We start from the raw sequence: 17,658 nt of genomic DNA on the forward strand, positions 1-17,658 counted from the left end.
TCGGCTGATGAGGAAGATCTTAACCAAGCTGCCACTTTAACCCAAAGGTCAACTTTAACCAGCTGTCTTTTCTGGCACTGGGTTTTGAAAGCTGTGGCTACAGTGTTTCCCAATCCTGGTCCCCAGTTTTAGGCGTTTCCCTTCTTCAGCACACCTGATTTTAATTCATGGCTAATTAACAGGCTTCTGCTGAAATGCAATCATGTGAATCAGGTGTGTTAAAGAAGAAAAACGTCTGAACATGCAGGGCAGAGTGCCATGAGGATCAAGGAAACACTGTCAGATTCATCCTTTGGATCAATCTGGAACCAAAATGTCAATGCAATAAAAACGGACCCAGCTGTTAAAGGCTGCCACCAAGAGAGTGACAAAAGCAAACGAAGATGGCCAAGCTTATGCAAGCAGAAAAACATGAGTTTTAGAAAGCAAATGGCCAGATGCTATGGTGACTATATGGTTGTCACAGTTCAGACCTGAAGGGCCAGCATAATCTCCTGACTTTTAAACTATAAGATGAGACCATGTATTAAAGGCAGATGGAAATCAAAGTACGTCATTTCATTATGACTGCATATAAAACCATTAAAAACACTGAAATCTTCCAGGAAATCATTTATTTGACTCTGTAGTCAAACCAAAGACACAAATAAACTATATTACATAAGCATATCAGACTATCAGAGTGGGAGCCCCAAATGTGTATGCTCATGCTCCTGTGCCTTTATATATGCTATACAGCCACATATTCAGTTTGTATTTATTGTTTTTTAATAAATCGACAAGAACCCCATTTAACGTCCATGAATCTAGTTTGTTGTCATTCTTCTGCAGGAAACGGACTGCTAGAGGTAACAACATTCATATAGTTCTGCTGATCATAAAAAATGTTGCTTTCAAGTGAGAATAAAAAAAGTTCCTGCATTCATTCCCACTCTGTCGCTTTTTATTTCTTTAAGACAACAAGAAACGGAATAAAACTTTCTTTGAGTTGGTAAAATCTCATGTGTTTTTCACTATCAAGCCTCTATAAACTTTATATGGGCAGGAACTTGATTTTTGCGCAAATGTCGTGCCTTTAACAAGAAAATCAAAGCAAACACAACCAATTAATCAGAGGAATAAGTTGAGCTCTCGAAAACAGCGAGTGGAAAAGAGGGAGAGAGAGAGAGAGATGTGCAGGCTGAAAGTTTGTCAGAACCAGAACCAGGCGCTCAGAGAGGAGTGGATGTATGAGGACGGATGGAGCGACGGGAGGTGTGAGAATAAATGCGCTCTTTCTTCTCCAGCAGAGAAACCCAAAGGCACACATTCATGCGGACTCCGGCCCCGCGGGACTGAACAGCGAGAGTGGATCATGGATAGGAAGTCATCGGGAGAAGCAGAAGCATCGGTTCTGCTCCAAGTTTGAGCTGGAACAGTTCGGTCTTCAAAGACGCGCTGCGGGGTCCGGAGGGATGACGCTCATCGCCGCTGATTGATCGATGAAGGTGTTGCACATTTGTTAAGGCTCACTGACTCTGAACCGTGAACTTTAGTCGGACGGGACAGGTGCACTCGCTCAATCTTTCTTTTTTTTCCCCACTTACATGAAGACTTGAAATATTACAACTAAGACAAACTCACAAACAAGAAAATCCTCATAGTATTTATATCTTTAACAACCCGATAATTAGTCTGCAAATGAACCTGCGTCGACATTTGGCGCTAACATGCAGAACATTGTGAGTGGATTTAACGCATCTCCAGTGGAAAGAGAAAGCTGAGTATGTGGTGGATACAGAAGCGCTGCAGCAGCTCGGGGGAGACCGCTTTGTAAACAGAAGAGGAAAAAGAGGAGGGAAAAGTAGAAAAAAAAACGGACTAAAGGGACTGCTTTCATTCGGGCTTATAAATGGAGCTGCGTAAAAACCTGTTGTGCCTGGAGTTTATTCTCCTTCTGAAAGGTAAGATTTTCTCCCTGGGGTTTTGTGACAATAACAATTTTTATATTTTTAAAGAATTTACTTGAGGATGTACAACTAAAGGATTATTTATTTAAGCTGCCAGCGCGTTTTAGTAAATTAGAGTATCATTTAAATATATATTTCAGTAATTTATTCAAAGAATCCTGACACATAGTGAAATATTTCTTAACCTCCAGGTGGGTAAACCACAAAATGTAAATGATGAAGGTGCTGACTATTAGAGAATTATATAAATTGAATGTTGAGTGGAAGGAAAAAGTCGTTTTGAAAATCTTAGGGTAGATGTTACACATGGACTTGCAGCGGAAGTCAAACTCTATAAGCCACCACACATCTTTTGGGGTACAACTTATATTTCACTCCTGAATCAGAGCTGATGTAAGAAGTGTTTTACAGAGGAGGAAAAGGAGCGGTCGTTTGCTCAGTGGTCCAAAACTCCTCTTTTCGGCTGTGATTACATTTGGATTCTATCTGGATATAAAGGTCACAGATTCTAGAGGAAGAATGGAGAGGCACAAAATCAGAGCTGCTGGACATCCAGCAGGAAGTTTCCACTCAAGTCCAAAGTCAGAGCAGCTGTTTGCTGGGGCTTTTTATGTCACTTTATGAATCCCTCTGCTGTCAAGCTGAGATTGTGATTGCATTTTCCAGCAAGACTTTGTTCTTGTCACACTCTCAAAAGTACTACTGTCTGCATTAAAGCCTATGACATTATTGTGCTTGGCCCACCTGACCAGAACCCCCAAGAGGATCTATGGAGTATTTGTCAAGAGTAAGACGGGAGACACCAGATTGGTTTATAACCAGCAATAACCATGACTTTCATAACCAGATTGCTTCGTAACCTGTAGCTCAGTCTTTCTCAAACTGTGGTACCCGGACCACTGGTGGTCCGGAGGTTTCTGCATGTAAACAAACGTTTACTTGCTGTGATGTGAGCTCAATGTGCGACGCTACATCTAGCTTACCAAAGGATTGTGTTAAAAATAATGATGGAAAACTGACTTAAAACCAAGTCACTGAAGACAAAAAAGCTGCAAGGTAAAAACTGTCTTTGGAAAGAAAACAACTCCAGAACTTCTTATATGATCAGAGGAAGCCCAGTTACAGCTGCTACTGAGTGTTGATGTGTCAGACACTCAGTGTCACTCAGTATCTGACACATCAACACTCAGCAGCAGCTTTAATTGAGCTTCTTCTGATCAGCTTCCTCTGATCTGTAGTGGATTCCAATCGCTAGGAATCCACCCTTCCTTTGAACGGCTCTAAGCGGTGAGCGGTAGGACTCGACTCAGTTAGTGAGAACTGTTCTTTGTTTTTTTTATTAATTTGCTTGCCTATGATGCTCTGCGTACACGTCTATAGCAATTCTTATTTTTATTTAATTAAAAATGATAAAATTAAATTAATTAAATACAAGCGATAGAAATGGGTGGATTATTTTTATATTTAATGATGCTGAAAATGATTTTTTGTTTCTGTTAAAGCAACACAAGTCTATTTGTTCTTTAATTGTGCTTCGAAATCACAAATAGCCCTAAATGTTATTAATGCTCGGTAGTAAAGAACAATTTCTTTTATTTTTATGTGTTTGACATCATTGGAAAGCTTAGACACTTTCAGTATCTGAGAGTAACTCAAAATACCCAAGTTGACCTGTTCATGGCTTTGTTGTGGCCAGTCAAGTCACATTTCCCAAACAGCACCACTCTTCTCATTAGGATGAACAAAGAAAACAACAATATGTGAGTTAAGAGACTATTATTTTCATTTCTAGTTGCATTATATATAAAGATATATTATTGCAGAGGCGACAATACATCTCAAATGTAGTTAAGTGGTCCTCAGCCTGAAAATGTTTGAGAAACACTGCTTTAGCTCAATGCAGATGAGCTAAAGGTTATGAAACAACCTGAATGACATTCAGGTTGCTTCAGTAATGCATGAATTATTGCAAAAAGGAGTACTGTCTTATGCAAAATCATAATTTCCTGAAAAGTTAAATCCCTACTTTTTAAAATCATGCATAATCATAATTTTATAATAATTGTTAAATTACCAAATCTCTATTGTTGTTTGCAGTCACAGACAATAAAATTTGGAGCCTCTTCAGTGACTCTGCTGTGTCTGTGTTGAAAGCCTAAACATTAGCCTCCACCACCACATGAACAAGTCAGAGAAATAAAAGTTACTTTATAAGACACTTTATTGCTGTTTGAAGAACAGCTAGTTAACAAAAGTCACAAATTACTTGATGGCAACAAAATTCTTCATGTTTGATGAAAAATGCAAGAGTCGTGAATCATTTAAAGAGTTGTTGGTGGCGCTACAATGGCTGAATTGGGTCATCAAATCAATTTCTGCTGAGTGCTTCATAAAATCTGGAACTCAAGTTTGTAAAGAGAAGATAAGAGGCTGACCGTGCTGATGGCCATTAACCTCATTAACAGACAACCCGTGCCAATATCAGTGTCACACATGCCTCCCAGAGATCCTCTGATCTTTCTTTTCTGTGCCAGTGAACCACCAAGCAGACATTCCTCACATGGTTGTGCATGGAAGAGAGCAGGCATGTGCAGAAAAACACCTGGACACACTCCATGTGTCCGATAGATCAAACATGCAAGAAAGTGAACACCAGCCATCGAATAGTTTCTGTTTCAGAGTTTAATCTTTGGGACATAATTTATTTCGCCCTGCAACTTTGAGATGTGTCCTTGGTCCAACACTGAATCAAATGGCCGAATCACCTCCTCAGGATTCAGTCAGGTTCTCCACAGTCCTGCTAATTTCCTGATTATTTGATTCAGGTGTGTTGAAATAGAGACACATCTAAAAGTTGCAGGACACTGGCCCTTTGAGACATTATAGCTGCAAGGATTTATGTTTGTCCAAAATGTTGCAGTTTCATCTCCTCTTACAACTGACTGACCCGAGCCGCTGCGAGACACGACCTCTCCGGTCATATCAGAAGCTCCCATCTCTGAGACCTGAAGTCTGAAGTAATGAGGGTCTTGTGGCGTGTTCGTTTTCACCGTGAAGCATAAACATCAGTCGCCCTCCGCTGCTCATGATTGCTGCAGCAGGGCAGCCTAACACACCTCATTGAAGTGTTCCTGCTCAGCAGAAAGAACGTGAAGAAAAAGCCCATTGTTGTCTGCCTAGAGAAGTGTGTGATTGTGATTCTGATAAGTGGTGGGTGAGCTGCTGTGTTACAGCACGCTTCCATGAAGCAGAATAAGATCAACAGGCTGATTTTTCTTTGTTTTTGTTAACTTTGCAAAGAGCTAATCCTCTCAATGCAGCAAGTGCTGAGCGTTTTGTGATGTTAACCTGTAAGATTAAAACATTGGCATTTGCAGGAAGCTGTTGAGTAATTATAGTTACATGCTGTGGGCATGGAAATACCCAAAAAAGATTACCGAAACAATTACATATTTTAAGAAAAACACCAGTAGTCAAATTTAGCTTATCTCATTTAGCTACGTTAGCTGTTTAAATCCAGCATGAACAAGCCAAAACGTTTTCATGGCTTTGAACATTTTGCTTCGACCTCTACAGTAGCTCGTGTAGCTGCAATGATGGTGTTCCTGCCTCTGTGTGTCATTCTGGAGCATGTAGGTGACTGAGTATGTGTGTAATGTTAATAGTTTTAGCAGAGCTGCTCCTGATGTGGACAGCAGGACTCCCATGTCTGTTATGCTTAGTACTGAGATGTCAAACACAGGTGTGTGTGCGTGCGCGTAGGGGTGGGGTGTGTGTGTGTGTGTGTGTGTGTGTGTATGCTTCTCCTGCTATCTGCTTGTTATTTTGCTGACTTTCATTCCCGCTCCCCACTCATCATCCACCCCCGGCTCCCCAGGAGAATATGACAGAGATGGGAATAAAACTCGATCAACATAATGGAGAGAAAATCTGGTGAAGAGAAGTGGACAGGAAAACATAATGAGTCAGGTGAAGAGAACTGAGACATTCACAAAGACATGTCACTGCAGGGTGTTTTCTAAACTAGGTTTGCAGGATAATTAAGTGGAAAATGGGGACTGGGAGTCTTGTACAAAGTTATGCAAATCTTTTAACCAGCTATACCTCTTGCAATGAGCCAGGCCAGATTTTCTTGTAATCTTATGAAGTGGTTTGGTCATTTTATTCTCCAGGATTTATGAAGGTTTTTCACAGTTCTTGTTTGGACTTTGACCGCTTTTATCTAATTTTTGCCCATGTCTTGTTCTTGATCATGACAGTATGTTTCACAAGGTGAAAAGCAGATACAAGAAGATGTCAAATGTGTGAGACCTACATCACAAGAACAAGTTCTGGTACGGTTGTCCTGATCTGAATGTCTCTGTCCCTGACAGCAATTCAGTCCACCCAAAGACTTTCACAATGCTGCAACCTCAGTCTTTCCCAGCAGTGACAAATATTTTGTCCCAAGAAGACTTTGGGAGAAGACTTTGTAAGATGGTATGTAAACCGTCTTATGTGTATAAGACGGTTTACATAATTTCCCGTCTTATATAAGCTAATTTCTTCCTCTAATTAGAGATTTTGTTTATTTGGAGCAGTTTGCTGCATAGTTAGGCTTGCATTAGCATGTTTATTCTCTGGTTTTATGTCACGCGTTGCTAACTGGGTGCATGGCATATTTCAGTTACTTGTAATCAGCCAAAACATTGTTGTCCTGTTTCATAAATTTCCTCTCTGCTTTGAGCATCGTAAAATTGAATGACTGATGTTTTAGCTGCTCTCTGCGTAACTATCTTTCTAAGTGCAGATGAGGCTCTATGACAGACTCAGGACTGTCAGTGCAGTCTGTCTTTCTGTATGAATGTCCCAATAAAAAGGCTAAAAACACTTGAATTGTTAGAAAAACACATATCTTTTTGACTGGTAGAATTCTGCACCCAGAATAATGCAGATTTGCAAGCTTACACACATAAACATTAGTTTTTGTTTAAAAAAAAACCTTCCATACAGCTCACTAGGGGTTTACAACTGACATTAAGATGCAGACAGTAAACAAACAACAGGTATGAGAAGTCAAGTTTAGTCAGGAGCTCCAGTCCTTTAAAAACACCTTGATCTGGATCCAGGTATTCATCCAAGAATCTGGAAATAATTTCTTTATGAAATAGAATCAAATCTAGCAAAGGGCCAGAGAGATTCGTCATCCTTCAGTTGGTCATCCACTTTGCTTTCTTTGAAAATCCCCATGTTGGTACTAAATACAGCTCTACATCTGCTTTACCTACATTATCTATGATATCTCCCAAATATTTAACTGAATAAAAGAAACCTGTAACAAACTGCCTATAGACACATTAATGGTTGTGTTTTATGTGCACACCCAAAAAATCATATCAATTCTGGACTGAAAATGAGTTTAAGCATTCCTTTAGGCTAAAGAAAAACTTTGAAAGCCCTTCAGGATGTCTGAAAATGTTTAACTTTTGGGAAGCAACATTTGGCATGGTTTAAATTGCATCTTTGTGTTGGTACCGTAGAATAAAGAAAACTATGGCATCAGATTCAGTTCTTTCCCATTCTTTCCAGTGACAACTGTTCACATCCAGCAGCAGTAGCACCCACAGCTGAGTTTGTGGTTCAGGAAATCTGGACTTGGTTTTGGTTGACGTATGTTTGCCACCAGTTGTCATGACAATTAGTGGCCAAAAAGCTGCTGGCATGGTGTCATGTATAAAGCCAATGTAAATGGCTTATACACAGACGAAAGGACAGAGCAAGACAAACAACAGAGCTGCTCTGTAAATGCTCCAGGCTGTGAGAACAAGGGTAGAACGTCATAGGACGCTCGTATATCCTTATGTGCCTGTTGTAAAAATGTGTGGAAAACTAAGAGCAACTTTTTATAGCTTATATGGGCGAATTAATGAATCGAAAGATAAAAGACAAAATTGTCAAAAACGGCTAGTGGAGACCAAATTTAAAACAACGGTTTGTGCGATGTAATAAAACCCAGAAGAGTTTCACAGCGATCTTAGTGATATGGTTAAGTACAAATGGCGGGTGAGCAAATAATTTCTAAGAAGCTTGGATTTTCAGCCTGTCTGCATAGGAGAAAGAACACATAGAGTGAAGGACATACAGTATATAAGACATGTGTGAGCAATCAGACAATTCATAAATCTTATCTGATGCTGAATGTCTTGTAGTTGACACATCACTGCAAAGGGACCAGAGGAAAGACTAAATGTCTCTTCTAAGTGAACTGGTCACAGATGCTGCCAAATGTTAAACACACATGTTCAGAAGTGACTTAACGCAACCTCTAGCTAGAGAGAACACACTGTCACAAAGAACACGCTTCTGGTTTCACAGTTTGCTGGAGATTGACAGCGGCTCTGCAAGGACATAATACTTTTGGTATCAGTGTGAAAACCAACAGAGCTCCACCCACTTCAGGTATCACGTAGCGTGTGTGTTAAACAACCGGCCACAAGGTGTTTACAGAAATCTGCAATAATCTGTTGGAGTTAGCTTAATAGGCAGTAAAATTGAAGAGGAATGGATAAGTTTTTCCAATTGCGTGTTGCTGCAGGAGGAGGTTCAGGTTAGAACAATGAAGAGTAGGATATGTGTAGTGATATAACCTTATACAATAGTCATCATAGCCTAAAAATATAGGATTACCTTATAGAGAAAGTAAAAACAGTGATGGAGTCTCTGGGTTTGAAGGGACCACCAGCCCATTAATGTGGGGTGATTTTAAAGTGAATAGCATTTAACTAAATATGGTTTGAAGACAATTATTATAAATTTATTAATGAATATTTCAGATTGCTTTTGCTGCAGTACGAATAACGCAGTTACTTTACCAATTACATCATCCTATCTTTATTTGTTTAGTTATTGAGGAAGTGTTGTGACTACACCGGAATCTCATACTGACTTAATCTTAATTTTACATCAGCAATGCAACAAGAAAACACAAAAAGCAACCCCAGAACAACCAAAAAAACTAATTAAAAAGTTATTAAAAAACCATAAGTATGTCCAACAATCTTACCCTAAGTTTAAGCTTACCTGTGCTTTTTTTCTGATCACATTTTGCACTCAAATTACCCAAAAAACTCAAAACATGTCTCAATTACCTTCATTTAAAGCAACAAAAGTAAAATCCCCACAGATTTTGTTTTTCTCAAAGTTTAGAGCTGAACAACAGACATACTTTATCACATCTTGAACTGTGTTTTTTGTTTAGCTGAACATACATATGTTTCTAGCTATGAGTCCCTGGTGAGCAAATCTGAACACGAGACAGAGAAGAAAATTTCACACTCAATGAGGATACCAGAAAGTACATCTGCAAGTACGAAGTAGGTGGAAGAAACTGAATTCTGTGAGAAAAGCAGGAGCAGAGATGGATAAGAAACACTGAACGTATCCAGTTTCCCCCTCTAAACCAAGTGGAATCCCCCTCTGATTGGCCTGGACGAGGTAAATGTGTGTTTTAGTGGGAAAGTGCAGGAGGACCTGGTGCACAATCACTGCTCCAGTGATCCAATCATGTCCAAATCACAGGGTGAGACTGAGGAAGTCTGTGCAGATGAACCAGGAGCTTGCAAAATTGCACACAAGGTCAAATGTATCTTTATTTTCTTACACATTTAACGTCTTACCATTCAGGGCTACAATTAACGCAGCTTTAGCTGGCTAATTATCAACTGTCAAGACTGGAGGAGAGTTTTATTGTCAGGTTGAGCTAAAGATAATGTTCTCCAAAACACTTAAATTTATGAGAAAATGTATAGGAAGAAATGCGTCAATGTGCATAAAGTGCAAGTAAGATGAGCAAGTGTGTTTTCTGGAACAGGATGTTTCAAACACACTCCCTGTGAAGCTTCCTTCTAATTATATTTGACGCTACCTATGACTGAAAATGATGTTGTTCATCATAAAACCACATGGAAATGTTTTAACATCTAGATGATTTAGTGATGTTGAGAAAACACAAAGTTAAGCAGGTTGATCAATGTTAGAGGTTTTACTCAGCTTTGTGTTAAAAATGGCTAAAATATTAATAGTACTGTACTAAAAATATTCACACTTCTTGAAACATTATTTTATCACATTACTGCTAGAAATATTTATACTCTGTATGTTGGGGTTTTGAAGAGGTGGGTGGTAACAATTTACATTTACTCTGATACATTTATTTGAGTAACTCTTTGAATAAAATGTACTTGTTTTGCATTAACTTATTGTGCATGTTGGTTTGCGATCCAAAATCAGACAAGTCCAGCCATTATAAAGCTCTAAACTTTTCTTTATATCCGTTCTTTGCACATTACATGACAAACATTCCAAACAAGAGGGAGCCACCCCTCTGATTCAAACCACCTGGCTTTTAAAGCATGGCCAGGACTAATTAAGGGGCGGACACAACAATTACATTTCCAGGTAAACAAAACAAACATTTGTGCTAAACAATATTCCTAAACAAATATTCACAGAATTACAACTAACAATTTAACACAAACAAAAATAAGCTGGTACCAAACAAAAAATAAAACAAACATCTCTCCTTCTCAAACAATGGACCTTCCCAGTAAGGTAAATTGGAAACACCAGGTCCTAGGCATCACTGCTCATGGGCGCGCCTCCATGGCAGCACATGACCTCAAAGGAAAGAGAGGATGATCAAAACAACATATTAAATAAAGCAACAATACAGGAAGCACAAAAAAACAACAACACCTGTTGAGGGGGGGTAAATCCCTCACACTTCTCTCCCCTTCAGGAGACTCGCTGTGGTTCACAGCGAGACAAAAAGTCTGCAACTGTGTTCTCTTTTCCTGGAATGTACCCCATCTTAAATCGATAAGGTTGAAGAGACAGGAACCATCGTGTTATGCGACTGTTTGTGTCTTTCATGGCTTCCAACCATTTCAGTGCCCGATGGTCAGTCTCAAGAGTGAACTCTTGCCCCAAAAGATAATATCTGAGAGAGTCAATTGTCCATTTGATAGCCAGACACTCCAGTTCCACTGCCGAATATCTGGTATCTCGCGGAAACAACTTCCTACTAATGTAGGCAACTGGTTTCTTCTCTGCTTCTCTAAATCATCTCTTAGATTGTTAATTTCAACCTGCATCTGGTGCCATCTCCTTTCTTGCTTACACTCTTCTTTGTCCCATCTGTCAACAAAGTCACTCTGGAACTGAAGACATCTTTCCAACATGGCAGAAATACTGTTCATGTCCACAGACGCAGTTTCAACACTGCACTGCAAAGTCGGCTGACCTGTAGCTCCATCCTGCTCTGCATCCTCCACTGGAGCTGCTTCTGCCACTTTGAGGCCTTTTGTCTGCTGCTTTGGACCCATAATTAGTTCTTATCCGGACATCAGCGTCGCATCCCACTCCTGACACCACAATGTTGGTTTGCGATCCAAAATCAGACAAGTCCAGCCATTATAAAGCTCTAAACTTTTCTTTATATCCGTTCTTTGCACATTACATGACAAACTGACAAACATTCCAAACAAGAGGGAGCCACCCCTCTGATTCAAACCACCTGGCTTTTAAAGCATGGCCAGGACTAATTAAGGGGCGGAGACAACAATTACATTTCCAGGTAAACAAAAGAACAAACATTTGTGCTAAACAATATTCCTAAACAAATATTCACAGAATTACAACTAACAATTTAACACAAACAAAAATAAGCTGGTACCAAACAAAAAATAAAACAAACATCTCTCCTTCTCAAACAATGGACCTTCCCAGTAAGGTAAATTGGAAACACCAGGTCCTAGGCATCACTGCTCATGGGCGCGCCTCCATGGCAGCACATGACCTCAAAGGAAAAAGAGGATGATCAAAACAACATATTAAATAAAGCAACAATACAGGAAGCACAAAAAAACAACAACACCTGTTGAGGGGGGGTAAATCCCTCACAGTGCAACTATGTTATTTATTTGAATTAATTTCAAATTAAGTGATGCATAAGTGGAAAGAAAATTTAAAATGCTTTTTTAATCTTTTACAAAAAGAAATCTGTAAAGTTCATTCTTTTTCCCTTCGTCTGCTCATTCTTCTGGAAAACTGGTCAAACTAAGGAAGTTAATTTGCAGAGCAGCTGTGAACATTAACTATGGGATACTTACTACAAATTCTCAGATGGATTTAGATCTGGACTTTGACTGGGCCAATCATTCCTTGATTGTATTCAATTGTGATCAGGGTTAGACAGATGGAGCCAAATATAATCATTACTTGATGTATTCAGGTGCAAACTGCAAAAAAAAACAACCTCTGGCTGGTTTGCAGGCTAATAATAGAATGACTGATATTAATCAGTTTGTTATAAATGTCTACAGAGGCGTTTCTGCTAACAACTTAAAGTTAGAACCACTGCTGTGATCATACAGTTGCAGTTACTTTAAAAGGCAAATACATAATTGACTAGTAGAAACACATGGCAGGGAGAGTCATTGAATTAAAAAAAATAAATTCTCAAGCTTTTGGAATCAGACCTTCATTTACTATTCATGTGATTAACCTGTGAACATGTGAAAACCAGGAACTTGTGTAATTTAAATGAGTGTTCTTCGATTTCGTCTCAGCAGCTCGGTGATCCGCCTCCCATCTTGCTGCTTTCTGTCCTCCGTGTGTCTTTCTCCGCTCTCCTACAAACTATGAAGGGCAGGCTTGTATGTCAAAACAGGGAGCTTACTATGCTTCAAGGTTTTTCTAACCCACACCCTTCCCTGCTTTGCTTCACCCCTCCTCTCTCCTATCCCCCTTTCCTCTGTCACTTTTCATCACAAGATCTCCTTTTCCCTTTATCTTTTCCTCTTTTCAGAGGAACCACTGTAAAATAATTAAAAAAACCCTCCATGCTACACAATATTTCCAGCCAGGTTTTGCATATTTTGCACTGATTTGTATGGTTTATTTTAAAGCAAAGAACATGTTGGCAAACACACTCAGAAGTGCGGCGATCCACAGACCATTATCTTGTCAACGTCTTCTTGTTCCCGATTAGTTCTTCTGTATTTGGAAATAGAGAGAAAAACACAACACTGCATAGATTTATAGAGCATGCAAAGTTAGTGCATAATCTCTACTGAAATAGATGGATGAATGGATGCTGCCTCTTCTCCACTGTGACAGTATTTTATGTTTCCTTCTCTTTATTTCTGTAACTTTTAATTCTTGAACATCTTTGTTGTTTCTTCCAGGGTTGTGTCAGTGTTTCAACATAGATGTGAAACATCCTCGCATCTTCACCGGCCCAGAGGACGCCCAATTTGGCTTCTCTGTCCTACAGCATGAAGCAGATGGAGAGAAATCGTAAGTATTTGTGTTGGCGGAGGTGAATATGAAATAAGAAATATTTACATGATGCTGTGATAACATTTGGGTGGCTCTGCTGAAGGATGCTGGTTGGAGCCCCGTGGGATGGGCCGCCCAACAACAGGAAAGGAGACGTGTATAAATGTGTTGTTGGGGAGGAGAAAAACTCAAACTGTAGTAAAGTAAACCTTGGTGAGAGACAAAAAATAAAAATAAAAATAAAATGTCAGTACTAAAGCTATATATCCAGATGTTAAGTAGATCTTTTTTATTTGTGTACTTCAGGTGAAACTGCTCTACGTAATGTTTCTAAAAATCTGAGGAACTCTCACCTGGGAATGACCCTCACACCGGACTCACCTGATGGATTTTTGGTATGTTGGCTCTCTAATTTCTTTTTTAAGTTCGTATGCTCATGGAAAACATCAATTAATGACGGCACTTTAGATCAAACGAATGCATCAAAATTAGAGATCCAATGGCTGAGGTAAATAATACCTGAGGTTATATGAATATATTTATATGGATAGATGGATTTTCTGACATTATTAGGTGTATTTGATGTATGAAACAGCAGAGTAACACTTTATTTGAAGGGGTGTGCATAAGGCTGACACAAGACTGTCATAAACATGACGTAGCACATGTCATGAACATGAATGATTTTTTATAAATGTGTACGACGAAGTGTCTTTTGGTAAATAATGACATTTTAAATGCAAAGGTGCCCTAAAAGTTGCATTAAAAGTTCATTAAAAGCATCAACTTTGTATTATTCAGTCAGTAATGACACATTTAATGCAAAGTGCCATTACAGCTGGCATGAAAATTAAACTAAAAGTGTCAACTTTGCATTAAAAGTGTCTTTATTTACCGAATGACACTTCTTGACAACAGTCATAAGCATTCATAAAGACTCCTTCATACTCATTACAGCTGTTATGTCATGTTTATGACACTGTCATGAAGTGTTACCAACAGCAGCTACAAAAATCAGTTCTCAATAATTCATTTTGCATTACAGAAAATTTGACAATAAGTAATGAAAATTGTTGCTGATTTTTATTATTATTATTATTATTATTATTAGATACAAGTTGTAGCAAATCTTGAAATTTGTCCAATTCTTAGTTTGTCTAATGTATTAGTTTAATTAATTATTTAAGTTAAACTGGTCTGACTTGAACTACTATGTAGGAAAAGCAACTAGACTGGTCACATAACTTGTTTTCTTATGGATATTTATATAGTAAACAAACACAAAGTAGTGCATTATTATGAAGTGGAAGAAATGCAGTCAGATGTTTTTTTGCCAAGAGGCCTGTGGTAAGACTAGAGCTCAAATAACAAAATCATTCAACATTTGCTCACTCCACAGATCTGACCTTGCTAAAAAAAAAAAAAAATCCGCATCGGAAACAGGAGGCAGCATTATGCTGTGGGGATGGTTTTCTTCAGCAGGGAGAGAGAAGCTGGCCAGATTTAGGGAAAAGATACATGGAGCTACTGTACACACATATGGGACAGTCCTGGACAAAAAACCTGAGGAACTGTAAAAGATTTGAGACTTGGCCAAAGGTTCATCTTCCAGCAGGAGAATGATTTTTCCAGAAATTTCAGCAAATTAATGTAAACAATCATGAAACGTCAGACTTTTACTTCCAAGTATGTACCACTTTGATCTGATCTAACACATAAAATCCCAGTAAAATACATCGAAGAAGTGATTTTAATGGGATAAAATATGAAAATGTTCAAGAAAGTATAGCTTAAATAGTAGATAATTTGAGTTTTAGTTAATAAACACTCAGATTGAAGACCAGATTATCACCAACTGTTTAGTTTCCATTGCATTCACTGATGGTCAGGGTTTCTTCTAAAAAAAACAAGTCTCTCTCCAGTCTGGGCCTGGCTCTGAGGCTCTGATAATAACATTTTATTGTTGCTCTCTTGGCCTAATTTCTCCAGTCAAACACACTTCGCCCTTAGCCAGGAGGCAGTCGTGTGTGCTTGTGTTTTCTGCCAGGATTCTTGCTCTACTCCGGGTGTGGAGTCGTGTACAGTTCACAAACGGCTGCCAGCTCAGGCAGCTTTAATGTGAGCATATGTTTAACTGTGAGTGTGTGTGTGAGTGTGTGTCTGAGAGTTTTTATGTTAACCCCAGTGGTCAGGTCTATAACAGGACTGGAATGCGTCTCCGGCCCTTCTGTAATGACAGACCTACCAAAAGCCATAGCACCTCTTTCGCTTCGCTCCATCCTCTCCCTCCGTGGTTTCCTCCCATGATTCTCTCCATCTCATCCCTGCTGCTTGTCTGTGTGCCTGAGGAGAAACCCATCCTTAATGACAGGGGAAGAAAAACCAGGATGTTTCTCTTTCTCTCGTTCTACCCCCTTTTTATCCCATTTTCACCCCTCCCTCCTTTTGTCTCTTTGTAGCTGATTTTCCCTTTTAAGTCCTCGTTCTTCCTTCGTTCTTTCCCCCCCAAGTATGAAAACCAACGAAACGGCGTTTGAAGACAGAAATATTTTTATAGGATGTCCCCCGCCCCACTCACCCGCCCCACACTATGCACAATCAGTTTTAAATTGCTGTGTTTCTCTCGGTTTCCAGCTCTGTTAAACCGCTCATGACAACAGTGACTGCCAGCATGTCAACAATGGTCTCCCTCCCTCTGTCTCCGCCACATTTTCTGTCCACAAAACCACACCATTGTACTTTTTTTTCCATTACTTATTCCCCTTTATGACTTGTTTTCTTTTATTCCTACTGTTTTCTTCTTGAATATTTTTAAATGTGTGACACAGACTTATTTGTCTAAATTCTTTGAAGGCAACAAAATTACCACATCTTCTTCAGGGCAGAACGCAGATAAAGATATGAGATCCTCAAACTGTCTGCCAGTGGCTCTGAATTCCCCTCAATTGTGTCACGCATGTAGATTCATGTGTTTGTTAAAGACCCCGAGTGAGTGTGTGCCTCTGTTCGGCAGGCGTGTGCCCCTCTGTGGTCGCAGGAGTGTGGGACGTCGATGTTCAGCACTGGCATCTGCGCCTCTGTTGGCGATGACCTGGAACCGAGAGGCACCATCGCTCCAACAGAGCAAAGTAATCACACATCTGTAGAAACACAGAGATAAAAAAAGACTCATGCTGAGTAGGGTTGGGAAGTTTTTAAGCTTGGTAAATGTAAACGTTTCGTATGTTAATAAATCTTTTTGCATTCTGTGTTTTTATGAAGGTATCATGCTTTTCTAATATTACGTTTTGATGTTATGAAAGCTGGCATTCTTATACTTTTGTGTAATATTTTAATCAAACTTAATTTTTATGTAACACTACAAACAAATCTACCCAACAGAACTACAATAGTAATTTATTATTACATTACATTTTATGGTTCTCTAATTTGCAGCCAGATGCAGCTTCGTTTAGGGAGGTCAGTGATATTTTTTGGGGTTTTTGTTACACGCTCTCCTGATTTTAAATAATGCTATTTTGCCATATCTTCACACATGATTGGCCACAAGGCTGCCGTGCTACCAATCAAGAGCCACTGAGAGTGAGAGCTGAGCAGCGATTCTTTGATTCACTAAAAAGAATATTCTCTTAGGACTGAGGCTTTTGGTTATGGCCCATCACTAATATTAAGATCTAAAATAGTGCCTTGCAATGATATCTTCAACTTTGTAACTTAATCTAATTTTGTCACGTTTCAACAACAAACTTCAACGTATTTTTCTATGATGATATGTGAACGATTAACAGAAAGCAGTAGATAGTTTCAAAGTGAAAGAGAAAGCAAGTACAGCCAACAGTTTTCAGGAATGAGAAAGAATAAACTCAGGATTAATAAGACCATTAAGAAGGTGAGATGTGAAGCATTTGTTCAGCCAACAACAGGTTTTCTACATTGAGTTCATCAACATTTTCTTTGTTTAGGGTTTTATGGAGCGGTTTAAACAAATTTTATGCATAGTTAAAAAGTCGTAACAACTCTTGTTGTCCCACGCTTTACGCCTAATTTCTCCAGTCAAACTTAGTTCTGCCTTAGTCAGGAGGCAGTCGTGATTTCTGCCAGGAAAACACAAGAACACACAAATTTGTACGTCAACAGCTGTGTGGGACATCGCTATCTCCAGTTGTGATCCATAAATGACCAGAGGGAGCTTAGAGGCAAGTTTATGTTAGAAACCTTTATGAAATAGACTCAAGAAGAGCTTGGACTGGACAACGATCTGAATTATCTACCATATAGACAAAAACTCAATAAATCAGAAACATAGGGTGAGGCCAAATTACTAAGAGCTTTAAAAACCAAGCAATAAGAGTTAGTTTAAAACCTATTCTAAAACAGATGGGCACCCAGT

At 39.1% G+C, this 17,658-nt stretch overlaps 1 protein-coding gene across 1 annotated transcript in view; it reads left to right on the top strand.

The window, feature by feature from the left end:
• Positions 1–1,188: 1,188 nt before the first annotated feature.
• The window catches only part of itga10 (integrin, alpha 10), a 37,515-nt gene continuing 21,045 nt past the window's right edge, over positions 1,189–17,658 (top strand). The window contains exons 1-5 of the mRNA XM_032559453.1: positions 1,189–1,943; positions 13,175–13,286; positions 13,372–13,481; positions 13,575–13,663; positions 16,282–16,396. Of these exons, the coding sequence (XP_032415344.1) occupies positions 1,892–1,943; positions 13,175–13,286; positions 13,372–13,481; positions 13,575–13,663; positions 16,282–16,396 (478 nt within the window). The 5' untranslated portion in view covers positions 1,189–1,891. The remainder of the gene's footprint in view (positions 1,944–13,174; positions 13,287–13,371; positions 13,482–13,574; positions 13,664–16,281; positions 16,397–17,658) is intronic.

Source organism: Xiphophorus hellerii, chromosome 3, assembly GCF_003331165.1.
Source record: "Xiphophorus hellerii strain 12219 chromosome 3, Xiphophorus_hellerii-4.1, whole genome shotgun sequence".
Lineage (NCBI taxonomy): Eukaryota > Metazoa > Chordata > Actinopteri > Cyprinodontiformes > Poeciliidae > Xiphophorus > Xiphophorus hellerii.